Source organism: Muntiacus reevesi, chromosome 1, assembly GCF_963930625.1.
Source record: "Muntiacus reevesi chromosome 1, mMunRee1.1, whole genome shotgun sequence".
NCBI lineage: Eukaryota > Metazoa > Chordata > Mammalia > Artiodactyla > Cervidae > Muntiacus > Muntiacus reevesi.
In genome coordinates this window covers 120712406-120739766 of record NC_089249.1, presented here as the reverse complement: position 1 = coordinate 120739766, position 27361 = coordinate 120712406, and the positions used below count along the sequence as shown (strand labels likewise).

At 38.6% G+C, this 27361-nt stretch overlaps 1 protein-coding gene across 1 annotated transcript in view; it reads left to right on the top strand.

Moving 5' to 3' along the window:
- Window positions 1–2368: 2368 nt before the first annotated feature.
- PRKACB (protein kinase cAMP-activated catalytic subunit beta) overlaps window positions 2369–27361 on the top strand; it is a 152857-nt gene continuing 127864 nt past the window's right edge. Inside the window, exon 1 of the mRNA XM_065910276.1 lies at window positions 2369–2670. Coding sequence (XP_065766348.1) covers window positions 2625–2670 — 46 coding nt within the window. The 5' untranslated portion in view covers window positions 2369–2624. The remainder of the gene's footprint in view (window positions 2671–27361) is intronic.

The following is a 27361-nucleotide window of genomic DNA, read 5'->3' as shown; positions in this document are numbered from 1 at the left end:
AAGGATAGGGATAAATTATGCACATAACCTCTCTTTTATTATTAAAGTGAAAGTGTTAATTGCTGAGTCCTGTCTTACTCTTTGCAAGCCCATGAACTATATATAGCCTGCCAGGCTTCTTTGTCCATGGAATCCTCCAGGCAAGAATACTGGAGTGGGTAAGCCATTCCCTTCTCCAGGAGATCTTCCTGACCCAGGGATTGAACCCTGGTCTCCTGCATCGCAAGCAGATTCTTTACCATCTGAGTCGTCAGGAAAGCCCATCAGCTCTGTTATTAAAGCTGGTCTCTAAAGAGGTATACATTTAAAAACTCACACCAATGAGGGCAGCATGAGTATTCTAGGATTCCAGAAGAAAGTATATTGAAAAGCTGTTCTTAATTTGGTATGTGGCTTAATGCTATTTGGAGGCTTCCCTAGTGGCTCAGATGGTGAACAGTCTGCCTGCAATGTAGGAGATCTGCATTCAGTCCCTGGGTCAGGAAGATCCCCTGGAGAAGGGGATGGCTATCCAATCCATTATTCTTGCCTGGAGAACTCCATGGGCAGAGGAGCCTGGAGAGCTACAGTTCATGGGGATGCAGAGTCAACTGAGCAACTAACACACTTCTAATGCTATTTACTGAAATTTCTGTGTAGGTATGGTGAAATATCACACCCACAACAGAAAACTAAATGTGACTGGAAGGATGTGACATTGTTGCAACATTGTTGCATGCTGACACAAACCTCATACCTCCTCCATATCCTTCTCTACAATTTTTATATTACTTGGATTTAGTGGAAACCCAGAAAATGATATAATGAATTTCCCCAAGAAATAAATTCATTATGCATGCATCTTTTCAAGTCAAGGGGATTTAAACGGAGAGAAAGCAATTTACCATAACATCCACATAACACTATGGATAAAAAGTCATACTTTGGAGTCCCATTAGAGAGGTTCAAACCCTGCTTCCACAATATACTAGCTCTGTAATCTAGGACAAACTGCTTAACTTCTCTGTGCATTAGTTTGTTCATAAGTGAAATCATGATATTAAAACTCCATCTCATAGAGTTCTTAAAGGTCCAATGAGTTGCTATCTGCATGGTAGTACTGGGAATATAGCACATGATATAAACCTTTGATAAATTAACAGAATTAGATATAAGAAATAGTGGGAAGAACTTACTGAGAAATTTCTACAGTTACTACTCTGCTTTAGTCAGTAGTGAAAGCTATTTTTAAAAATTCGGAGAGATTTCCAATGCTGACTTTGAAATCTACAAGTATCCACTAAGTATCTACTGTGCCTGGTGCCTTGGGGACACAAAATAAATTTATGTAGCCTTTGTGCCTCCAGAAGTTAGTCTTTTAAAACTAAATTTAGAATAGGGACTTGCCTGGTGGTAGAATAAATGCTCACAGCGCAAAGTTCAAAGAAATATGCAACAAAAAGCACTGGAATGCCACATAAATTACTTGGTTACTATGCACAATTCAAGTGCTCTAAGATGTATACTAAGGAAAACGCCACTACCAGTTGGGAATGCATTTATTTTGACATCTACACAGACAGCTGCAACATACAATGACTCACATCAACAGACGTTCTGCAGAAACAGCAATACTTTCCGTTCTTTCCGCCTGGGCTATCTGACAAAACCTGAGAGCAATCCCGCAAAACCACAGCGGATGAAAGTTGCACGGGAAACATCAAAGGGATAGTGACCGACTACCTAAGAATCAGGAGGAAAACGTTGTGGACTCGGAGAATACCTGAATCTGGGACGCAAAGAGAGGCTCCGAACCACGATCGCAATTAGGGACGAGGTTGTTCCCAGTATCTGGCTGATACTGATCAGTCCGCAAAGCCCGGAGGCGAGAATCAAGGAGTTCCCCTCCTGTGCCATCTCCTCCCAGACCGTGCGATCCTTTCGGACCGGTGGGGCTGTGGGGCCACGGAAGCGTCTGACCGAGGAGTCGCCGCGATGCGGGGCACAAAGAATTCAACCCAAACCCCTTTACGGCCTCCCGCGGCCCGGCTCCAGACTGACGCCACTCTGAGACGACAAGTTCCTGAAAGCTAACGGTCCCTACGCCGCCTCCCATATCTCTGGCATCCGAGAGTAAGCCAGGGCCACCACATCCCAGCCCCGTTGGCAGCTGAGGTGCCAGCCTGGGTTATCCCGGGCCGAGGCTCCCCTCAGCCAGCCGCCCGCGTCCCAGGCCGGCACGTCACTTCCGGCGCGCGCGCCCGCGGGTGAAGAGGGACAGGGTCCCGGGCCCGGGTGCGCGACTGCCCGGGGGCGCGCAGGGGGGGCGGGGCGGGGGAAGGGGGAGTGTCTGCCCGCCGCCGCCGCCGCTACCGCCGCCGCCGCCGCTGCCGCTGCCGCCGCTACCGCCGCCGCCGCCGCCGCCGCCACCGCCACCGCCACCGCCGTGGCAGTCGGGGCTGAGTTCGCTGAAGCCCTGGCTTCACAATCCGCCCAGTCTTCCCGCCCGCATTCTGGGTGCCAGCGCCGGGAGCACTGACTGCTGTGACCGGTGTAGAAGCGGGAGCTGCCTTAGCCTGTGGAGCGGCGGGGACGGTGCCAGCCCCGCTTCCCTTCCCTCACCCCTTCCTCCCATCGCCCCAGTCATGGGGAACGCGGCGACCGCCAAGAAAGGCAGCGAGGTGGAGAGCGGTGAGTCAAGGGCCGGGTCTGGGGACCGGCTGGGCGGGCTGGCGCGGGGTCGGAGCCCGGAGGCCGCAGGCATGGTCCAGGCCTCAGCGGCCGCCGGGAACCACTCAAGGGGGCCCTGGGGACCAGCTGCCTTCCTCCTCCACCCCCTCCCCCCAGCTCCGGCGCGAGAGCTGAGCGTCGAGGGCCGGATGGAGAGGACGAGGGAGGAGAGAGGTCCCCGTGACTCCCTTTTACACTAGAGCGGGGGGACTCTCAAGCTTAGACACTTCCCCAAATATGGTCCGGATAAAGAAGTCTCTTGGACCATCCCAAGCCCTCGCTCCCTCCCCGCCCCCCGGCCCTGTCCCCTGCTTTGGGAGCCACAGGTTGTGTTGGCTCTTTTCCCTCCATCACTTGGGTCTAACCCAGTTTTATCATCAGGTGAGGGATTGCTGCTTTGGTTCTCCGCAGGGAGGTTAATCCTAAATGGGTTTCAGAGATCCTCCATCTCTTCTGGTTAGGAGTTGAAAATATAGTAAGAGTGAGCAGCAACTTTTCCCATTAGAGAAAAAAAGCAGGACAGGTTTGCCTTCTCTTAAAACATTCAAAAATTTGCTACAATGTTTGTAAAATTTAAAGGTTGCTCCGAGTTGAAGTGCTTCCAGAATTCCATGGATTTCTTCTGAGAGTTGCAAGTGCAGGCACTCTACACTTTACTGTATGGCCATATGGTTTTGTTTTGTTTATCTGTCAGTCTGTCTATTAGTCAGTCAGTAAATCTGAATGGTTTTTGCCTTTGCCCAGTACAACTCAGATCTTGTAATTCAGAATGAACAGATAACAAGTATTTATTTTGTTACTAGGAGTAAATGACATGTAAGCACTTGAGGCAATGCCAGATGAATAGGGGATATCTGATGATTTATTCCAATTTGTGTAAACAGTATCTTTTAATGTTTCTGTGTTTGTAACGTGTTTTAAGTTAATTTCATAATTTATCATGAAAGAAATAGTCTCCCCCCCACCCCAATATCAGGGCTTCCCTTGTGGCTCAGCTGGTAAAGAATTCGCCTGCAATGCTGGAGACCTGGGTTTGATCCCTGGGTTGGGAAGATCCCCTGGAGAAGGGAAAGGCTACCCACTCCAGTATTCTGGCCTGGAGAATTCTATGGATTGATAGTCCATGGTGTTGTAGAGTCAGACATAACTGAGCGATTTTCACTTCACTTCCCCCATATCAGTAAAACAGAATCAATTTGGAAAGATCTAGTCATTCATTTTGTTTAATATGAATAGTTAGGTCAAATTATGTGGTTTGTGTTTCACCAATAAGGTTTTGGTGTTAATTTTCAGGAGCTCCAGAAAAGTTTAATGTCTTTAATATGTGAGATGGACATTTTTAAAAAACAATATAGAGGTGGAACTTCAGTGGTCTTTTTTCTTATAATTGCACAAATGTAGTAACTAACTGTATAGAAAGTATTAAAAATGAGGGAAGTGTAAGGAATTGTTTCTGCCTTTTGTCATTTTCCTTTTTAACTTGAAGTTCTATTAACATAAAGATAAAATGTGTACTAATGTATTACAAAGTGTGCTTGGTAATTGAATCATATCAGTGATTTTTTATTAATAAGTACTGGCCTGTACAGTATTTATGTTTTTAATAGTGATAGTAGACTCTTTTGTGATCTATATATTTCCATTATTAAGGTTATCAAACAAATTCTCGCCTACACATTTGAAGCTCCTAGCTATGAGATAATCTTAGAATATTTACTGGAAGCAGAATGGAAACTTTAAAAATGTTTGAGTAAATTCTTTCATAAGCTTTAACTCTTAGTGGCAGCCTAGTTCTTAAGTATGTTAGCCAGCTTTTTATAGAAGTTTGTTTATGGAAACTGAAGATCATTATAGTAGTTTGAATACATATTCTGAATTGATAAGAGAAAATAGCAAGTTATGTCTCACTGGACAATCATTTGAAATGTCACATGTTGATTAGTTTGTAATTTCATTTGGAGCAATGTTATCAGTTACATGTTGCTGCTGGTCTACCATGGTGAACAAAGACATTTTTATCTATATATCTTAAAATTTAATGAAAGAATAACTTATACCATTATATAGCTAACTGATTTGTATAGTTTTTAAAAATTACTTTTGAAAATATATGGCTTTCAAAATTTGAATGTAGTTGTTTAAACTTCAATATATGCCTTTCAAACTTTGAATGTAGTTATTTAAACCTGACATGCTGTCGTCCATGGGGCAAAGGGTTGGACACGACTGAGTGACTGAACTGACTGAACTGAATTTAAACTTCAACCAATACATAAAAGCATAAGCTTTTAGAAATGTAAGTGGTCCTAGAGATCAGCCTATGCAATCATTCCTTTTCAAAGCCAGAGAACTTGACCTCTAAAGAAGCAGGAGCTGAGATCTTACTGTTAGTGATAGCAGAGTAAAGAATTGAATCTGGTCCCCTGACTCCATTCTGCATCACTAACTAATCAAGTAACACCAATATTTTCAAAGTGTCTGCTAAGTGTATCAGTTTCTTATGGAGATCCTGTAAGTAAAGGCTCAAAAAGTTTTACTATCTAATGTGAGAGAGAAAATGTACATATAAAAGTTAACTGAAAAGCAAAATATGACAAATGCTAACATTATGGAATGTGAAGTTAAAACTCTGAAAACTACCAATAGGAAAATGTTTGACTTGAAAAGATTTTAAAATATCAGGTCAGTTAGGATTTGAGGTTTGGCTCATGCCTCATACAGGTGACTCTGGACTTTAGTTCTAAAAATATTCCAGAACAATGAAGTGGGGCATAAAAATATTTGAGAAGGGTCTTGGTTAGCTTGGCCCATCTGGTGCTTATGTTGTACTGTACTGAAATCTGTCCTCCAATGCTTGCTGTGCTGCGCTCAGTCATGTCCAACTCTTTGTGACCCCATGGGCTGTAGGCCACCAGACCCCTCTGTCCATGGAATTTTCCAGGCAAGAATACTGGAGTGGGTTCTAATTCCTTCTCCAGGCAATCTTCTTGACCCGGGGGTTGAATGCCATGTCTCCTTTGTGTCTTCCCCATTAGCAGGCGGATTCTTTACCACTGTGCCACCTGGGAGCCCAACATTAAGTTGGGTACTTATTCTACTGTGGTAAACTGGGAAATTGTATTGAGATGTCGTAAAACTTAATGAAAGAGCAACTCTTACTTTTACATATCTACTTGTTTTGTATATGTAAAAAAAATTACTCTCATAAATATTAGTCAGTTCAGTCGCTCAGCTGTGTCCGGCTCTTTGTGACTCCATGGACTGTAGCATGCCAGGCTTCCGTGTCCATCACCAACTCCTGGAGCTTGTTTAAACTCATGTCCATCAAATTGGTGATGCCATCCAACCATCTCATCCTCTGTTGTCCCCTTCTCCTAAATATAGTAAATAAATATAGGAGTCTTCTCATAAATATAGGGGTCTCAAAATTTGATGTGGTTATTGAAACCTCAGCTAATAGGCAGAAGTGTAAATTTTAGAAAAATAAGTGAACATATAATTCTCTGAGAAATTTTAAACTTGTCATTCAAAATTGTTTCACTTATCCTGTCTTTCACTTTATTCACAGTCCTCAACATAAAAATCATGTCACCTATTTTAACCTGAAAGGTTTTTTTTTTTATTTCATAAAAAAAAAAAAAAAGAACGAAAACCACACACACACACACAGTGGATTTCCGTTCCCCTCACATATTGCCTGTGGGCTTTATGTATAGCACTGTCTGAACCATGGTGCTGAGGCCTGCGGTTACAGTGTTGGTGGAGGTTTGGATGCACATTCTTCTGTGACTGCAGGTGGTAGAGCCACCAGTGTTCATACAATAATTTTTTTTTTTAATGCTTTCCGGAGTGTTTCTCTGTCTTAAGAACTTTTGAAGATGAATGGAAGTTAAAGAGTCACCCACTAGTAGACTAGGTTCAACCAAAATGCAGATTTCATAAAAACTAGCATTTTTTAAGGGTTTACTATGTGCCTGATTCTCTTAAGTTTGCATGCATGATTTTCTTAATCTTTTCAGCTGTATAACAGAGTTCAGTTATTCTCCATTTTATATTATAGATAAGAAAAAGGAGGCTCAGAGAGCCTAAATGACTTGCCTAAGGTTGCACAGCTAGTTCAGTGAAAGGGTAACATTTGAACTAGGCAGGTTAACCTTAGAACCTGAAATCCTAACCACTATTCAGACACCCTCTGTATGCAACAGAAAGCTTATTCTGAGGCACACAGAATAATTTAGACTTCACTCTAGTCAGTATTATTATAGGAAATTTTGGTTGTTTTCAATAGTGATTATTTGGATATAATAAATATCTTAAAGTTATTTTTTTCCTTGTGCTGTCTTCTAGATTCAATTTCTGTAAAATGAGGATGAGGGATTAAATTACCTTGAAAGTCTTTTCAGATTTAATATGGTATAATTTCAAAGTAAGCCTTAGAAAATTGATTTGATTTTATATACTTAAACCTTCATTAATATTTGTATTTAATTTTTTCTTCTTATTCATAAATGTATAGTTTTCCTTTCTGTAAAATAGCCAATTGAAAAATTACTTTTTGAACTTGTACTGCCATTTTAAAAGTATTTGGAAATTTGCATTTTATACCATGATTTGCAATAGCACTATCCAATCAGACTTTCTGCTGTGATGGAAATGTTCCTATCTACATTGTCTTCTCTGGTTGCCACTAGCTGCCTGCAGCTATTGAGCACTTGAAATGTAACCAGGGCAACTGGGAAACTGAATTTTTAACTTACATGCGGCAGTTAGTGTTTGATATATTGGACAGCACAGGTTTAGAGCATAGCATAGTTTAGAGCATGGTGGTGATTTAGTTGCTAAGTCGTGTCTGACTCTTGCGACCCCATGGACTATAGCCTGCCAGGCTCCTTTATCCATGGGGATTCTCTGGCAAAAATACTGGAGTAGGTTGCCATTTCCTTCTCCAAGTTTAGAATATAGCATGCAATAAAAACACCAACCTATCTTTCCATCATCTTTGTAATTTGTAGATCCTCACAAGTGTTCATTGAGGAACAAAATGCTATATTTATCTTTTCTTATACTAGAAATTAACTTATTTCTTCAGTTTTTCCTCTGAATAAGTATTTACAAACTAAGTGAACATATTATTATAGTTTAGTAATTATGTATATGTAGAGTTAGGTACAAAGTTAATTTCCTTATTGGACTCTACTAGAATTAGAATTTTTTAGTTTTTAATGCTGGATCTCTGTGAATATATTTCAATGAAAATTTTTATAGCTTTGAATAAGAACTAATTTAGTGATCTCATATCTTATTCATGTCTTTAAACTTTCAGTTATTTTTTAAAGGAAAATTAGTAACATTCCATTTTAGTAGATTGGCAGAAGAATTTTGAAATAGTCTTCATTAGTTTAAAAAATAAAGAAAAAAAATCAAAACAGGCACACTATTTGGATGATAAATACATTTTATTAATATCACATGCAGTTCCGTGATTCTGTGATTCAATTTTGTGCAGATTATTTACAGTATATAATTACCTCCTGTTCAGGAACCATTTTCTCGTGGTCAGTGTCCTGCACTTAGGATATTGTTGCTTTTCATTGCCAGTAACAGGATAATTAGAGCCATGAAAGCTAGTTTAGAAAAGTAAGCCATGGCTGAGTGGCAGAAGCAGCACATGAAAAGATCTGAGGTAAGTCAGCATATAGCTACTAAGATTCTTTCAGACAGTGTATGCTAAGTCACTTCAGTCATGTCTGACCCTTTGCGACCCCGTGGATTGTAGCTGCCAGGCTCCTCTGTCCATGGGATTCTCCAGGCGAGAATACTGGAGTGGGTTGCCATGCCCTCCTCCAGGGGTCGGAAAGGGATTGAACCTGTCATTTACCTCTGCATTGGCAGGTGGGTTCTTTACCACTAGCCCCAGCTGGGAAGCCCAGATGGTCAGGAGTTGACCATACGTAATTCTGATGTTCCATTAAATTAATAAAATAAGTAATTAGTATAGTTTATAAAACTGTCTGTATATTTATGTGATAATAAATGCTAGTACACATATATGTCCAAATTTCCTCAAAGGAATAAATCTTAGGTTTTTAATGGGGAAAAAAAAAGAAAAAAACTACGTTAAGTAGGAAAATGTGGAATTTATGGGAGTTAAATATACCTAGGTCAGTACCATATTATATTGAGTATTTTTCTTAATTTAAAAAATATTCCTTCAAGAGTATCTTCTATTTTTCTTTTCTTTGTTCATTCATTCTTGCTTTCATTTATTCATTCTAGCATATTGAGCTCCTAAAACATGACAGACTTTATGCAAGTCTGTGGGAATAAAGATTGAATAGGACCCAGTGCCTGCTGCAGAATGCCCGTATTTCAGAAGAGGGAGACAGACATGTCAACAACTTAATAATAATTAAAAAAAACCCAAAAACCTATTACAAATGGCTTCTTAAGTTCAGTGAGGGAACCAGTAGAAAGTATAGTCATTTCCACTGAGGTGGGTGGGGGATGAAGTCCAAAAAGACTTCAAAGAAGAGGTGAGCCCTGGGTTGAGCATTGAAAACGGTAAATGTTCAACAGTAGATTTACAGGAAGAAGTGTGTTCTGAGAAGAGGGAACGCACAGAGTGAGCAAAGATGTAGAGGGTTGAAACAGCATGACATATTCCAGGAAGAAAGTAAGTTGTTCATTATGACTAAAAAGGACGGGGTTGGTGGTAGGGAAGAGGGGAGATTGTACAATGAAAGATGAGACTCAAGAATTGGACAGAGACCATAAAATGCAGAGTCTAAATTTCATCCTATGGGATAAAACTATCAAAGCTATTGTGGACTCTGAAATAAGAGAAAGATATGATAAAATTTGGGTTTTAGAGAGATTACTTAGGTGGTGATGTGAAGATGTCATTATGGAACAAGTGAAGTGGAGGCAGGAAATCTATTAGAAGACTCCCTTTCTCAAGTGAGGGACTTTGAGGGTCTGGATCAAGATGGTAAAGGTAAGGATACAGGAAGGACCTAAAATGTAAGAAATTTGGAAACGAAAAATGAGCAGATTGTGCTTTACTGATTGCATTTGGGAAATGAGGTAAAGGAGGGATTGGGAATAACTCCCAAATTTTTAGCTTCTTTGCCTTGGTGGGTGGGCTGTGATGCCAATAATGGAGTCAGGAAGTGAATATAAGGGAAGGAACAGATTTGGGAGGGGGATGTTGAACTTAGGGTGCCTATGGAATTTCTGAGAAATGATATCTGATTGGTTATTTCATATACGGGTTGTCTATAATTCTCTCAGCTGTGGGGGAAAAATGACCTTGGATGATTAGAGGCTCTTTTCCACATTGCATCTCAGTTTGCTCCCCTTCTAAGGCCAGCTATTTAGAATCTATAGAACTATGTATGACATCTGACATAACTTCTGTAAATTAAGACCTGTACCCACTAAAAGTTTAGCTTTTTTGGTTTGTTTTTAAAAAAAGTAAAAACCAGAGCACTGATGAGAACAGTGTAACTTTTAAAGAAACAAAATTAAAGTCAGATAAAATGTGTTACTTTCATAATTAAAGTATGCATCCTGTAAGCTATTGAGCTTTGTAGAGTCATTTGGAGTAGTAGAAAAACATGTAAAATATTGTAACAACATATATTGTACTAAGTATCAATATTCTTCTCCTAGAGATCTTTAAAATAGGCATTAAAAAGTTAAAGTGTGATTTAATAGTAAGAGTGTGAACTCAGAATAAGAAAAATCTAAATTCTATTTTCTAAAACTTTCCATTAGCTCACTTTAGATAAGTGTTTTAATACCTCCAAGCTGTACTATAAAATTAAGAAGGACGAATTTAATAAAGAGGCTGTGGTCTTTTCTGGCCTTATAGTTCAGTGCTTTCCATATATATTTATTAAAAGAAAGAAGGTTTTTTTTAAAGTAGCAAGACTTGAGAATTTAAGACTATCACAAAATTATGTAGGTAGAGAATTGGCAAATGAGCCTCAGTGTAAGCAAATGCACAGTAATATATTTAGGGGAAATTTTTGATCTGTACTTATAGTTTCTGAATTTTGGCCTAAGAAACAAATTTTGAATCACTGTATTGATCTTTGAAGAGATTCTCATGTTCTACTATAGGTAAAGAGACCATCTAAATATTGGTCATCAGGGGAGTAGGTTGGAAACAAGACATAAAACATTCTATTCTTAGTGAAAAACCCTTTGCATGTTATGTGTAGTTATGATGTTTTGTGTATAGCAGAAGTGGAGAAAAGTTAACATCAGGGACAGCTAATAGGAGCAAGAGAATTGAATGTCTATTGTTTGAGGATAAACTAAAAAGCAAAACAAACCTGAAACTCTTTATTCTGTAATAGATCTACATGATTAAAGTATATAAACCAAATAGTATAGGTAGAGAAAATTGTTCTCCTGAATTTAAACACTAGAACTTAGGAGCTATTCCTCAAAACTTATAAAAGCTAGTTGTACAGCAATAAAAGAAGTACAGTGAAACCTTCATAAACTTGGCTTAGAGAATAAATATATTTAGCTGATTATTTATGTTTAAAGGTAAAAGTGTTTGTTCTTATAAATTCAGCTAGTATCTTTAGTAACTTAAGAACTGCTGGAAAACATTGATGCTTTTTTTTTACTCTTTTTTTCTTTTCTTTTTTCGGTAGATTTTGTAACCCTTTCAGTCCCTTACAGCTTCAAAAATGCTCGTCAATATTAATAAGTAGACCTCTTTCTTGTTGATATTGAGGTTTATTACCATAACGCAAATAATAAATTATTTCCCCTGATATGGAGGTATAACTTAAATTGCTTAAGTAGAAATGGAGATATAGCTTAAATTTTTTTATTGTAATGTATTATAATTCATCTACTCATTTATGTATATTTTTATTTTGGGGGAGTCATGAAGGAGATAAAGAGTTGCCTTCTTGTATCTCATAGTATAGTGAAAGCTTTAAATAAGTAAATATGCAAACACAAGAATTTTGTTGGGAGTACAGTATAAAGTATTTCCTGTAATAATAATTTGGTTTTTCACTTTTTGATTATAATATAAATTAGATTCAGTAATGTTCTGTATCTATGTGGATAGTTTCCTGAACTAAATTTGGGACTCCTTTAGAGAAATGAACTAGTTGACAGTTCACGGTGAGGGCTGATGCAATCACACATTTGACATTAGGACTGCCTCACAAAATCCAATGTAAATGCCCTATCTTTAGCTGACTTGCTATTTAAAGGTATAAAGTCCAAGGCTTTATGGCCATGGTTTAAGGTTGTATTCCCTGTTGCCTACTGTTCATATAATGTTAACTTTTCAATGACTCTTCAAACTTTTGTTTTCTAGTAAAACAACTATTGAATCTAAACCTGTAAGTCCTTGGCAAATCTGTAATATCCATCTGGACCTTGACTCAAAAAATTAAAGATATTGTGTTGAGATCTCATTATTTTGGGGTCCTACTTAATAAAATGAGTATTCAATTTCTGTACCACTTATTCGAGTAGAAGACCACAGAGCATCAGCAGACCACTGTGGTATGTGAGCCACAAAATTGAGAGAACGTGTTTGTACAGATGTTACTTAGCTTCTTTTGCGAGATTCGGTTCTGTTTATAATTTAGCTCCTCCTATCCTAGCTCAGCTCACTAAATGTATAGAAGCCATGAAAGGTTAAACTGGGGAAGAATATGAGTCCCTCTTTAGGCTATAGTCTTGAGTTACTAAATAATCTATAAGTTCAACTGATAGAATGACACAGAGACAGAACAGTCATTTATCATTAATTCAACCCTTTAGTTATTCTCAGTCAGTACTTAGTAAGTGCCTATTTTGTACCAGGCATTGTGCTAGTCCATAATGCAAATACAAGAAAAAAAGTAAGCCTTGGTTTCTCTCCTTAAGCTGGGAGATGGATACATTTAGACGTTTACGGTAAAATGTGTAAGTGATACATAGGTTCCTGAGACTGGTGCTTATGTGCTCAGTTGCTCAGTTGTGTTTGACTCTTTGTGACCCTTTAGAGTGTAGCCTGCCAGGCTCCTATGTCCATGGCGCCATGTCTCAGGCAAGAATACTACAGTGGGTTGCCATTTCCTACTGCAGGGGATCTTTCTAACTCAGGGATTGAACCTGCGTCTCCTGTGTTCCTGCATTGCAGGTGGATTCTTGCCCTGCTGAGCCACGGGGGAAGTGTTGAGATTGACACTAGGGTGAAAATGCAACATAGGCGTTTATATGGGAATGAATATAGAATTTCTGAGATCATCTTGGGAAACAGACTCTAATATAAGTTGGTTTTGAGTCCACTTTGGAGACATTTACATCTGTAACTGTGGCCTTTACACTAGCACTGATTTCTCAGCCCCTTCCCCTACTACACGTTGTGACCTGTAAAGGCAGAGCCCGCGTCTGCCTCGTTGGTGTCTTTGGTTTTGGTCTTTATTTGAGCGCGTTGCTCTGCAGTGTTCTGCTGGTCTCTGCTGCGCAGCACAGTGATCAGCTCACCACGGACGCGTGTCTTCCTAGGGTTTCCTTCGCACTCAGGTCACTGGAGCAGCTCCCCTGTGTTATGCAGTGCGTTCTCATCAGTTGTCTATTCTACTCATAGTATCAGTAGTGTATATATGTTAATCTCAATCTCCTAATTCTTCCCACCTCTCCTCCTCGTTTAATATTTTAATCCCTCAGATTTGACACAGTTCCTAGCTCATAGTGGATACTAAAATTATGAATAATTAGGTAGATAAAAAAATTTAAGCTTCTTTTAGAAGTGTTTACTCTCCTCCTCCCCAGTCAGCAGGTGCTTTCTCTGTAATATATTTACAATTTGGGCCTAGTAGTTGATTCACTTGATAAGAAGGTGACCTGGAGTGTGTTGCCATACCCTCATCCAGGAGATCTTCTTAACCAAGGTATCAAAACCAGGTGTCCCTAACTGCGAGAGGATTCTTTACCATCCCAGCCACTAGGGAACCTCTTTTTATTCTTCTTAGCACATAGTAGTTTATTTGACACTTATGTGTCAAATATAATCAAGATTGCCAGGAGAAATATCAATAACCTCAGGTATGCAGATGACACCACCCTTATGGCAGAAAGCAAAGAGGAACTAAAGAGCCTCTTGATGAAAATGAAAGAGGAGAGTGAAAAAATTGGCCTAAAATTCAACATTCAGAAAACTAAGATCGTGGCATCTGGTCCCATCACTTCATGGCAAATGGATGGGGAAACAATGGAAACAGTGAGAGACTTTATTTTGGGGGTCTCCAAAGTCACTGCAGATGGTGACTGCAGCCATGAGAGTAAAAGACGCTTGCTTCTTGGAAGAAAAGTTATGACCAACCTAGACAGCATATTTAAAAAGCAGAGACATTACTTTGTTGACAAAGGTCTATCTAGTGATTTTTCCAGTAGTCATGTATGGATGTGAGAATTAGACTATAAAGAAAGCTGAGCACTGAAGAATTGATGCTTTTCAATTGTGGTGTTGGAGAAGACTCTTGAGTGTCCCTTGGACTGCAAGGAGATCCAACCAATCCATCCTAAATGAAATCAGTCCTGAATATTCATTGGAAGGATTGATGCTGAAGCTGAAACTCCAATACTTTGGCCACCTGATGCAAAGAACTGACTCATTTGAAAAGACCCTGATGCTGGGAAAGATTGAAGGTGGGAGGAGAAAGGGATGACAGAAGATGAGATGGTTGGATGGCATCACTGACTCAGTGAACATGAGTTTGAGTAAGCTCCGGGAGTTGGTGATGGACAGGGAAGCCTGGTGTGCTGCAGTCCATGGGGTCGCAAAGAGTTGGACACAACTGAGCAACAGAACTGATATGTCAAAATTATATCACTTTTAATTGGAAGGGAGAGATTAATCTTAGGCTTCAGTTAGGAAGACATTAGATTAAGAAAAACTGTTACAATCCCAATCTCCTAAATAAAACCCCACTCATTTGAGGACTGAATGTTTGTGTATCCCCCAAGTTCATGTGTTGAAATCCTAAATTCCGAGTTACTGGTATTTGAAGATGAAATCTTCGAGAGTTGATTAGGTCCTGAGGGCAGAGCTTGATGAATGGGGTAATAAAAACCCCTGAGAGAATTCTCTTGCCCCTTCTGATATGAGGTTAACAAGGAGAATAGGCTGTCAGTGAGGAAGTGGGCTGTTATCAGACCTCAAATCTGCTGATGTCAGATTTTGCATTTCCAGCCTTCAGAATCATGAGAAATAAATATATTTTGTTTATAAGTCACCCAGCCTATGGTATTTTGTTATAGCAGCCCACACAGACCAAGACAAGGCCTATACCATTCAGCTGCACTACTGTGTTCCTCATCCTTATTGCTGTCATTTACCAATCTCTCACTCACTTGCCTTCATTCATCAAAAACTTCAGGGACTTCCCTGCTGGCACAGTTCCTGGCCTGCCAGTGCCAGGAACATGGGTTTGATCCCTGGTCTGGGAAGATTCCATATACTGCGGAGTAGCTAAGCCTGTGCACCACACCTACTGAGCCCTTGTGACACCACCGCTGAAGTCCCTGCTCCTAGAGCCTGTGCTCTGCAACAGGAAAAGCCTCCGCAGTGAGAAGCCCGCGCACCATAATGAAGAGTAGCCCACACTCCTGCAGCTAGAGAAAGTCCAAGCAAAGCAACAAAGACCCACCACAATCTGAGAAAAAAAAAAAAAACCAACAGAAAACTCAAAACTTTGGCTCTGGCTCACAATCTTTATACTGTAAGCCCTGTATTCATCCTTGATGGCTTAAACTTCTGTGTGATGACTCATCCATTACCATTTCATCTCAGTTCCTTGACCACATTATCTCTTATCCTCTTTTTTTCATTTTAGACAGCCAGTCTCATCAACAACCTTATCAGCCTCACTAACTGCTCAAGAATCACTGTTGTAAGCATGTCATTCTCTGATTACAATGTCCTCTCCTTGATGTTTGCTTTTTAAATGTTCCCTATATGATCATTCTTTACCAGAACCTCTTGCTTCATTTTTTCTTGACCAGTTTAGATTATGTGGTCCCTGAAATCCTCTATACATTTGTCTTTTTATCACATCTTTCTTACAAAAGTCTTAACTGATAAACTTACCTGTCTTGAGCGAGGAGCTAATCACTGCTGGAGAAAACCACATGGAAGGGGCACTATACATTCAACCTCAAATGGGCTGTCAACCTGACTTGACATTTTACATTTCTCTGATTAACCCTGTCTCCCATTCATTATGATTCCTATTTCATTCTCTTTATACTTCTGAAATTCCCTTTATCTCTCTCATGCTAAGCAATGAGCTTGCCTCATGCACTTTACAAAGAAAATAAAAGGTATCAGATAAAAACCCCTTCAACTTCTTTATATCAGACATCCAAATATCCTGTATATGTACAAATATATTTTTATCCATTTCCAGAACTTTCTAATTATCCCAAACATTCCCTCCTCCCACCAACCATTGGTAACTTCTATAGTATTTTCTCTATGAATTTACATTAGATACCCCATAAACGTGGAACCATACAATGCTGCTCCTTTTATGTCTGACTTAATTTGATTTAGCATGATGTTTTCAAGGTTCTGTCTTATAGAAGTACCAGAATTTCATTCTTCTTTAAGGCTGAATAGTGTTCTATCTCATGCACATATGCACATGCACACACATTTTGTTTATCCAAAGGTTGGCATTTAATTTTTTAATTTTTCAAAGATATCCTATATTTTAATCTATTGTGTCATTCTGTTAGAAGAGTTGTCTATTCCATTTATCTATTGTTACATCACATATTTCTCTACATTTAGTAATTGAAAGGAATGACAACATTTATTTTGCCTAGGAAAGTGCACTTTGGACAGAGTTTTGCAAGAACATCTCATCTCTGCTCTGTTTGACAGAAACTTAAATAGCTCACCTCAAAGGCTGGGGCCTGCTGCTGCTGCTAAGTCACTTCAGTCATGTCCGACTCTGTGCGACCCCATCCCTGGGATTCTTCAGGCAAGAACACTGGAGTGGGTTGCCATTTCCTTCTCCAATGCATAAAAGTGAAAAGTGAAAGTGAAGTCGTTCAGTCATGTCCAATTCTTCGCGACCCCATGGACTGCAGCCTACCAGGCTCCTCCGTCCATGGGATTTTCCAGGCAAGAGTACTGGAGTGGGGTGCCATTGCCTTCTCCAAGGCTGGGGCCTATGATCACTTAAAGACTTGCTCATTTAGGCGTCTCCTTGTTGTGTTGGCTGTAGGTAGTTGGAACCTTAACTGAGATTTTCAGCTGGACTATCTACACATGGCCTTTCACATGGCTTGGACTTTCTTATAACATGGTGGTTGAGTTCTAAGCGAGAGAGAGCCAGGTGGAAACTCTATCCCCTTTTTATGATCTAGCCTTAGAAGTTAAGCAGTGTCATTTCTGCTTTGTTGTTGTTTTTCAGCCACTAAGTCATGTCTGATTCTTTGCGACCCCGTGGACTGCAGCTCACCAGGCTTCCCTGTCCTTCACTATCTCCCAGAGTTTACTCAAACTCATGTCCATTGAGTCGGTAATGCCATCCAACAATCTCATCCCGTCGTCACCCTTCTCCTCCCGCCTTCAATCTTTCCCAGCATCAGGGCCCTTTCCAATGAGTTAGCTCTTCACATTAGGTGGCCAATGTATTGGAGCTTCAGCTTCAGCATCAGTCCTTCCAATGAATATTCAGGACTGATTTCCTTTAGGATTGACTGGTTTGATATCTTTGCAGTTCAAGGGACTCTCACAAGTCTTCTCCAACACCACAGTTGGAAAGCATCTTCTTTTGGTGCTCTGCCTCCTTCTTCACATTCGTATGTTACTGCTGGAAAAACCATAGCTTTTACTATATGGGCCTTTGTCAGCAAAGTGATGTCTTTGCTTTATAATACACTATCTAGATTTGTCATAGCTTTCCTTCCAAAGAGCAAGCGTCTTTTAATCTCATGGCTGCAGCCATGGTCCAAAGTGATTTTGGAGCCCAAGAAAATATTATCTGTTACTGCTTCCACTTTTCCCCCATCTATTTGCCATGAAGTTATGGGACCAGCTTCCATGATCTTAGTTTTTTGAATGTTGAGTTTCAAGCCAGCTTTTTCACTCTCCTCCTTCATCTTCATCAAGAAGCTCTTTAGTTCTTTGCTTTCTGCCATTAGTGTGTTATCATCTGCATATCTGAAGTTATTGATATTTCTCCTGGCAGTCCTGATTCCAGCTTGTGCTTCATCCAGCCTAGCATTTCACATGATGTACTCTGCATATAAGTTGAATAAGCAGGGTGACACTATACACCCTTGATGTATTCCTTACCAAGTTTTGAACCAGACCATTGTTCCATGTCCAGTTCTAACTCTTGCTTCTTGGTCTACATACAGGTTTTTCAGGAGACAGGTAAGGTGGTCTGGAATTCCCATCTCTTTAAGAATTTTCAGTTTGTTGTGATCCACACAGTCAAAGGCTTTAGCATACTCAGTGAAGCAGAAGTAGATGTTTTCCTGGAATTCTCTTGCTGCACTCACTTCTACATTCTGTTCATTCAAAGTGATTCACTTTGATGAATCCTATTTCAAAAAAGTGTATTAGATTCCACCCTTTGATGGAAGGAGTTCAAAGAATGTTTGACACATTTTTAAAAATCACTACATTATATATCTTGCTCTGTAAGGTCAGTCCCTCTGCCATTACTTTGGATCTCATTCCCATCTAGCTTTTGCAGGAACCTTATGCTATTGTGTATTCTCTTTTATATTCAGCCTGTCTCCTCATTTGTTTTAAAAATGTGCACCCCCTTTTCTTTAACTTTCTGTTTTTCTTTTTGACTACATTCTGTTCCCTTTCTTTTTCATCTCTAACCTACCAAAGTAAACTAACCTATGACTTATGGTACATGTGGCCCTTTCAGTTGCCAGGTAGATACTTAGAATGAGTGTTGGGTAAAAGCTGAAGCCAGAATAAAAAAAAAAAAAAGAAATAGTGTTCTCTTTTCTCTTATTGTTGTATTATACTTACTTTGTCATGATACAGAGAATGTAGCCTATGCTTATTGCAATCCAGCCTTTAGAATACAGCACGTTGGAAAATTTGGTCTGCCTGTAAGTAAGTCAGTATAGAACAACACAAAAACATTAAAAAGTCCAAAAATGAGAGAGGGCAAGTGGCTGAAAGTGTGTGCAAGGAGTTGGGCATAATGCTTGACCTTGGGATTTATGCTTTTTAAGGAGGAAAAAGGATCTTAGGGTATGAAGTATACTGAAAGGGATTGGAGACCTTAGTAAAGTCTGAAGATTGTTGGGGTTGAGATTTTAAAGGGAGTCAGCTAGAAAGATAGATGGTTATCAAAGAAAGGATAGGATGAAATGGGTCTAGGGTAACAATCTTTCAAGTAAATGTCTATGGCAGGGTAGGGTGGGAATGTATATATTAAGTGAATATAGATACTAAGTTAGAAAATTGGAGTATCTACATACTAAATAAACATATATTAAATGAATTACAATAGCCTAGTTTTATTTGTAATATTAAATATGAGAAACATATTTACAGTGTTAAAAATCTTAGCAAAAAATTTTAGCAATGTACTTTTCAGATAAAAAGACAATTAATTAAATGTACTCTAGTGACATGAGTTTCCAATTAATAGTGTATAGCCAAAGTGAGATCATGTTGGTTTATGTAGTCTGTTGGTTAAAATATATTTCAGTTTAAATATGTATCTCTTTTTTAATTTAAAAATATTCATACTTGCATAGTTAAATGGGAGTGTATTATCATTCTCTATGGAAATATAGCTTTTATTAACAACTCATTTAAATTTATCTAGTTGAGAAAGGAATTGAATTATTCCCCTCCCCGTTTCAAAAATTAACTGAAAAGTGAGAATTTAGAAGCTAGCTACTTATGTGATCAGAGGTTACTTGCCTGAGCACTGAGTATTATTAAACTTGGTGTCTTCATCACACTGAGATCTAGAAAGTAATAAAAGTGTTCTGAAAGAAATAATAATAGATGTTACAGCATATTCATATCATTTCACACAGGTACTTTCAAAGTCTTTCCTAATCTGCAAAATGGAGATAGTGCTGAACTGTGAGATTTAGAAGTTATATATAATGTGTTTTTCTTAGCACCTAGAGGATAATCAATATATAGTAGCTATAGTTTTTGAAGGAAAATCCTTAATCACTGTGTTTATGATTGGGCACATTTTTTGACAAGTTGTCTGAAAATGGACAACCAGAAATAGCAAATCAATCTACTGTAGTAATGTTATATTAAATGGTAAGGATCTGACTTATATTCATAACCTCAGGATCATCAAGAATAAAAAAATATAAAAATTCAGTGGGAAATTTTAGCATTATCCATTAAAACTTTAAAAATTACATGAATATCTTATATCATTTATTTCTCACCATAACCCTGGTAGTAAATACTATTATTGTTATCACTTTTTTTCAGTAAGAAAATTAAGGCTTATAGAAATTTAACAAGGTTGCAAAATTGAATGACAGAGCTGTGTGCAATCCAAACTTACTCATTTTGTTTTAAGTCTTCTACTCATAATCCCTATCATACCCTAATGTGGTAATGATAATTTTCTTTCAAAAATTGTACATCTGAAGCTGTCCTAGAATCCAGAAAGCCCCTAGAAGTTCTATCTCCCTACCATAACACCTTTTTAGACTATTACCTAGCTTTTCCTATGTGCCAGGTACTGTTTTTTACAAGCACTGTAATATATATATATATATATATATATATATATATATATATATGCATATACACACACAGAGGGAGAAGAGGGTGGCAGAGAATGAGATGGTTAGATACATCACCCACTCAATGGACATGAATTTGATCAAACTCCCAGAGACAATGAAGGACAGAGAAGCTTGGTGTGCTGCAGTCCATGGGGTCACAAAGAGTCAGACATGACTTAGCGAATGAACAACAAAGATATATAATAACAATGGAAACAGTGACAGACTTCATTTTGGGGGCTCCAAAATCACTGCAGATGGTGACTGCAGCCATGAAATTAAAAGACACTAGCACCTTGGACCAACCTAGACAGCATATTAAAAAGCAGGGATATTACTTTGCCAACAGAGGTCTGTCTAGTCAAAGCTATGGTTTTTCCAGTTGTCATGTATGGATGTGAGAGTTGGACTATAGAGAAAGCTGAGTGCCGAAGAACTGATGCTTTTGAACTGTGGTGTTGGAGAGGACTCTTGAGAGTCTCTTGAACTGCAAGGAGATACAGCCAGTCTGTCCTAAAGGAAATCATTCCTGAATATTCATTGGAAGGATTGATGCTGAAACTGAAACTTCAGTACTTTGGCCACCTGATGTGAAGAACTGACTCATTGGAAAAGACCCTGATGCTGGGAAAGATTGAAGGTGGGAGGAGAGGGGGAGGATACAGGATGAGATGGTTGGATGGCATCACTGACTCAGTGGACATAAGTTTGGGTAAATTCTGGGAGTTGGTGATGGACAGGGAGGCCTGGCCATGGGATTGCAAAGAGTCGGACACGACTGAGTGACTGAACTGAACTGAATCCACTTAATATATGTATGTGTGTGTGTGTATGTATAATAATCCATTTAATCTTCACAAACCTTTGAAATGGTAACTGTGATTGCTATTATACAAGAGGAAATTTAGGCACAGAGAGGCTAGGTAATTTGTCCAAAGTCACATGGATAGTAAGTAGTCAAGCTGGAATTTGAACCTAGGCAGTGTGGCTCTAGAGTTTGTGTTCTTAACCACCATGCCATATTGGCTGCTTCATTAAAAATTTGTAAATGCTTTAGTTATCTCTTTCATAATAATCTTACCAGTGCTAGAAAACTCAGTCCTATATCAGCCAGGGTTCCACCAGAGAAACATTGTTAATAGGCTATATATTAAGAGCTGTATCGCAAGTTGGGGGCTGGCTGGGCAAGTCTGGGTAGATTGTCAGGAAGAGCATGCTGGAACTCTCAGATATAGGCTGAAGCTGCAGTCCACAGACACTTCAGGGAGGCTTCAGTTCCGCTCTTCTAAGCCCTTTCAGTTGATTGAATCAGACTCACTCAGTTTATCTAGGATAATCTTCTTTACTTGAAGTGACCTGATTATGGACTTTTCATCACATCTACAAAATACCTTCATAGCAACACCTAGATTAGTGTTTGAGTATCTGAAGACTGTACCCTAGCCAGATTTATCTCAGACATCTTTTTCTTTTTTAACCCTGAGGTGGAGGGTGGGGGAAGCTTTTCATTTTCCTAAGCCAGAAATGGAACTTTCTATTTTATTGTCAATCTTCATTTATTTATTAATCATTCTTGGACCTCCTCAACATCAGCCCCACCAGCCCTCCTTGCTATTACCACAGCTAAAGATTTCAAGTGTTTTGCTAGAGAAGGCATTTACATGAACCATGTTATCTTTAAAGTAAATTTAAAAAAATAAACAGGAGTCTCAAAATAAAAGGCAGAGAAAGATTGAATCAGAAAACTGATAGTGAGATTAGTTACTATATTTGAGCATATAATTTAGCACTTTTTACATGGCAAGGGAGTTACATAGTATAGAACCTCTTTTGAATTCACTGAAATTCTAACAGGAATTCAGTATTGAATTCTAACAGAGATTTAATCTATCTAAAAACAAGGAGCTTTAGTTTACATAATTCATAAGGTAACTATTGTTTAATAAAAGAGAGAAACCTCTCTAGATTCCTAGATGTGAGAAGGGGGGTTTCAGAAAGTTGCCTGCAGTTATTACTACTTTTTGGGGAGTAATTCTTATTTAGGGGTAATAATAATAGTGTAGTACTTATAATGTACCAGACACTATCATAAGTGCTTTAATCCCATTTATTTTATTTGATCCACCTCACAGCCTAATGTGGTCTGTAATTTCAGTAACACCATTTGCAGGTGAAGAAACTGAAGCAGTTAAGTAATTTGCCCAATAGCATATAAACTGGGATTCAAATTCAAGTGGTCTTTGCCTGCTCAGTCACTTCAGCTGTGTCTGACTTAATAATCCTATGCAGCGTGCCAGGCTCCTCTGTCCATGGGATTTTCCAGACAAGAACACTGAAGTGGATTGCTGTGCCCTCCTCCAGGGGATCTTCCTGACTCAGGGATTGAACCGGCATCTCTTACATCTCCTGCATTGGCAGATGGGTTCTTTACCATTAGTGCCACTTGGGAAGCCCAAGTAGTCTTTAGAACCTGCAATTTTAACCATTACCTACTTTGGCCACCTTATTCAAAGAGTTGACTCATTGGAAAAGACCCTAATGCTGGGAAGGATTGGGGGCAGGAGGAGAAGGGGACGATAGAGGATGAGATGGCTGGATGGCATCACCGACTCGATGGACATGGGTTTAGGTAGACTCCGGGAGCTGGTGATGGACAGGGAGGCCTGGCGTGCTGTGATTCATGAGGTCGCAGAGTGGGACATGACTGAGCAACTGAACTGAACTGAATCTTCCATCTGTAGTATACATTGTACTTTTTTCATTTTTAGGTCATGAATTTTCCCATACAGTCAGATGTTATTCTGTAGGGAATTTTTAACATTCAATGTGTTAAATTTATTAAAATAATACCATTTATAGCACTAATGTTTTAACTCTTCACTTCAATAGTAACCATTCTCCCTACTTCCAATAGCATTGATTAGTTCTGGTTACTTTATAAATGTAATCACACAGTGGGTAATCTTTTGTGTCTGATTCATCCCTAGTGTTGAGTATAGTTAGAAACTGTCCATTCTCTTGGCTGTATTGTATTCTATTGTTTGAGTATATCACAATTTACTCATTCTGTTGTTGCTAAATGTTAAGTTTCTATTTGAAGGCTATTATAATGGTGCTCCTCTAAACATTCTGGTACATGTATTCTGGTGAACATATGTATGAATTTCTATTGAGTATATACTTAGTTGTAGAATTCAGCTTTAATAGATATGGTTAATAGTTTTCTGAAGTAGTGGTGCCAAATTGCATTTCTATCAGCATTGTATGAGCCTTCTCATGTTCTACAATCTCAACAACCTTTGGCTTTTCTTTCCTTTTTTATTTTAGCAAAATACTTGTGTTCTATTGTATGATTATGTACTATCTTTTTAGAAAGGCAGCTGCTGTTGTTGGGCATTTAAGTTGTTTTCATTCTGTTTTGAAAAGTGTTGAGACTAGTATTATTGTAGATTTATTTTTTAAGACTCCTGATACATGTTTTCTATGCACATAAACGGTACAAAAACATGAGAGTTTGTTTCATTGAAATATAAGAATGTTACTTTTAGGTCTTTAGTTACTCAGCATGAAATAGCATCTCATACTTTTAAGTTGATTTTATTGCCAGCAAAAGTTGAACTTTATGTTTTTTAGTAATTTTTGTACTTTTAATGAGTAACCTGTGCTTATATTTCAATTGAAATATTTGAGTGTCTTTATTATCATTATTAACCTTTTTCTGACTGTGCTATAAATTTTTCCTATTTATCTTTCAGCTTTACAAAAATTTAAATTTTTATGTAATCAAAAGTATGTTTTACAGTTTTTATCTTTGGTATCATGCTTTAAAAGACCTACTCATACTTTCGACTATTCAATTCCACTCTCTTCTTCCCCTTTATGTATGTATATGTGTACATATATACATGTATTTGTACTGTAAATATATATATGTATATTCAAGTTTTACCATTTGAAAAATAATATGAAAATGTAAACTTTCTCCCTCTATGCTGTGTTCTCTCATTTTTCTCAAATCTCCTTCCACACCAAACTTGTTAATAGGCTGATTTCACAGTTTCTACTTTCTTTCCTTTTGTTCTTCAAATCCTAAGGTTGATCTCTGTTCCTGCCTGCTTTGGTAAGTATCATCAGTAATCCTCTTTTTGACCTTTTTCTTTAGTTTCTCTGTTCTGTAGTGTTTCCCCAGTGAGTCATCCACTCAAGTTACTTCAGGTACTGCCACTTCCTAGTCCTCTGTGCTAATACATCTCTCTCTTCAGTTCTCCAGTCATGTTTAATTTTTTTACTGGCTATGTTACCTGAAAAGTCAAGTTGAGGAAATTATCTTTTCCCTAAATCTGTACCCCCTATTTTGGTGAAAATGGAGAAATAAGTCATGTAAGCCAGAAATCTGCGAGTCATTTTAGATTGTTTCATTTTCCTTTCCCCCTACCTCTCATTGGTGACTGGGTCTTGTCTGTAATTTGTCCTCTCAGTTCTCCGTACTCCTATCTTAGTTCAGTTCTTTATCATCCCTTTCCAGGATATCTAAAATATTTGCTTCATCAGTCTCCTTACCTTTGGTTTCCTTATGTGTATGTGTGCGTTTGTGCTCAGTCATGTCTGATTCTTTGTGACCCTATGTACTGAAGCCCGTCACACTCCTCTGTCCGAGGAATTTTCCAGGCAAGAATACTGGAATGAGTCACCATTTCCTCCTCCAGGGGATCTTCCCAACCCAGGGATCGAGCCCTCATCTTTCGTTGCGTCTCCTGCATTGACAGGTGGATTCTTTGCCACTGTGCCACCTGGGAATCCCTCAGTTTTCTTAGCTATCTCCCAAATCTGATCTGGTTGCTCCCTACTTAAATCACTTTTATTTTACTCCATTGAATGTACAATAGAATCTATTCTTAGCATGGCATATAATGCCTGTCATAATTTGACTCTTGTATCTTGTTTGACTTCCTTCCCATCACTTCTTATAGTGCATTTTAAGATACAGTAAGACATTGTTATTACTATGATTACCTTGGCATTGTTACTGACTTTAACACCCAAAGCTATAGAATTCAGAAGCATGCCCCAAATGCAAAATGCTTGTTTTGCTAACTAATGTTTATTAAGATATTACAATTAATTTTTTAAATTAGTTTGAGCAAAACAAATCAGTCTACTGTGAGAAAAATGTATTGGGTTAATTCAAAACTAAATCAAGATAATTTTGTCTGCTATTTCTTGCTTAAGATTATCTATATTAATATCTCCCATTAGTATGGATTATTGAAAATTTACTGTGCCAAGTATCTTCTTCCATTTTCTGATTTTATATAAACTTCTCAAAAGAGAGTTGTGCATGTCTCACATGGTATAGAACCTGCCTGTAATGCAAGAGACCTGGGTTCGATCCCTGAGTTGGGAAGATCCTCCAGGGAAGGAAATGGCAGCCCACTCAATTATTCTTGCCTGGAGAATTCTGTGGACAGAGGAGCCTCTCAAAGGAATTAACCAAAGATATAAATAGTACCTATACATAATTACTGATTTCCTGATAATTAAAAATGCCCTTTTTAAGCTATAATTTCTGAAAGTCACCCTGATATTTTTCTTTTATAAGGCCTTTACCCATACTGTTTCTTGTCTGAAAGTTTTTTTTTCTCTTTTTGTTTCACCTTATTAACTCTTTATCACACCCTTCATGTTTTATTTCAATTATTATGCTTTCAGGAAGATGTTCTCTGATCTTCCCACACTAGACTGAGGTCTCCTGTTATATATTTTCATAGAATCATGTCATTTTTTAAATAGTACAGTTTTCCCCACTAAATTATAATGTTGGTAATGCTGTTGACTGAAATCTATTGCATGGTGATATGCTCAGCACATAGTAGAGACTCAGGAAATACTTGGTGAATAGATGAATACAGTTTCTTAACAGACAGAAGAGGATAAACTGGCAATATTTTTTTCTGAGAGATGCTTATTTTAAATATAGTCATAACAATCTTGATATATCTAAAAATTACTGTAAAAATATCTACTAATCCTATAAAATGATGTGCCAACTGCTGCTTATAGTTTTTATTTTGTATTTATTTCTAATATAAGATTGGAGAGATAGCCATCAAAATACTTCTGCTGGGTGGTAGAGAAGACTAATTATGTTCCTTGAAATAATTATATCTTTGTACTTGAATCCGCCTGTAATGCAGGAGACCCTGGTTCGGTTCCTGGAGTGGGAAGATCCCCTACAGAAGGGAAAGGCCACCCACTCCAGTATTATGGCCTGGAGAATTCCATGGACTGTATAATCCATGGGGTCGCAAAGAGTCGGACATAACTGAGCCACTTTCACTTTTACTTGAACTTCAGGCCTGGTTTACTTGTTATATTAGAAGCAATGTCTTAACAAGAAACTAATATTGCAAGTGAGTCTTGTGAGCTTGACTCAAAAACAGAAGATCAAATGGAGATTTATTTTGCAGAATTGAGAATATAGTGGTGTAGCAATGAATATCCATTGATGGCATTGCCATCAGATTGGAGGCTGAGTATCTGTTTCATAATAGGCAGTATATTCAGTGCTTCTTCTTGTTGTTCAGTCACAGAGTATGCTTGACTCTTTGCAACCTCAAGGACTGTAACCCACCAGGCTCCTCTGTTCTCCACTGTTACCTGGACTTTGCTCAGATTCATGTCCATTGAGTCTGTGATGCTTTCTAACCATCTCATCCTCTGCTGTCCCCTTCTCCTTTTGCCTTCAGTCTTTCCTACCATCAGGGTGTTTTCCAGTGAGTCAGCTCTTTGCATCAGGTGGCCAAAGTGTTGGAGCTTCAGCTTCAGCAATAGTCCTTCCAATGAATATTCAGGGTTGACTTCTTTA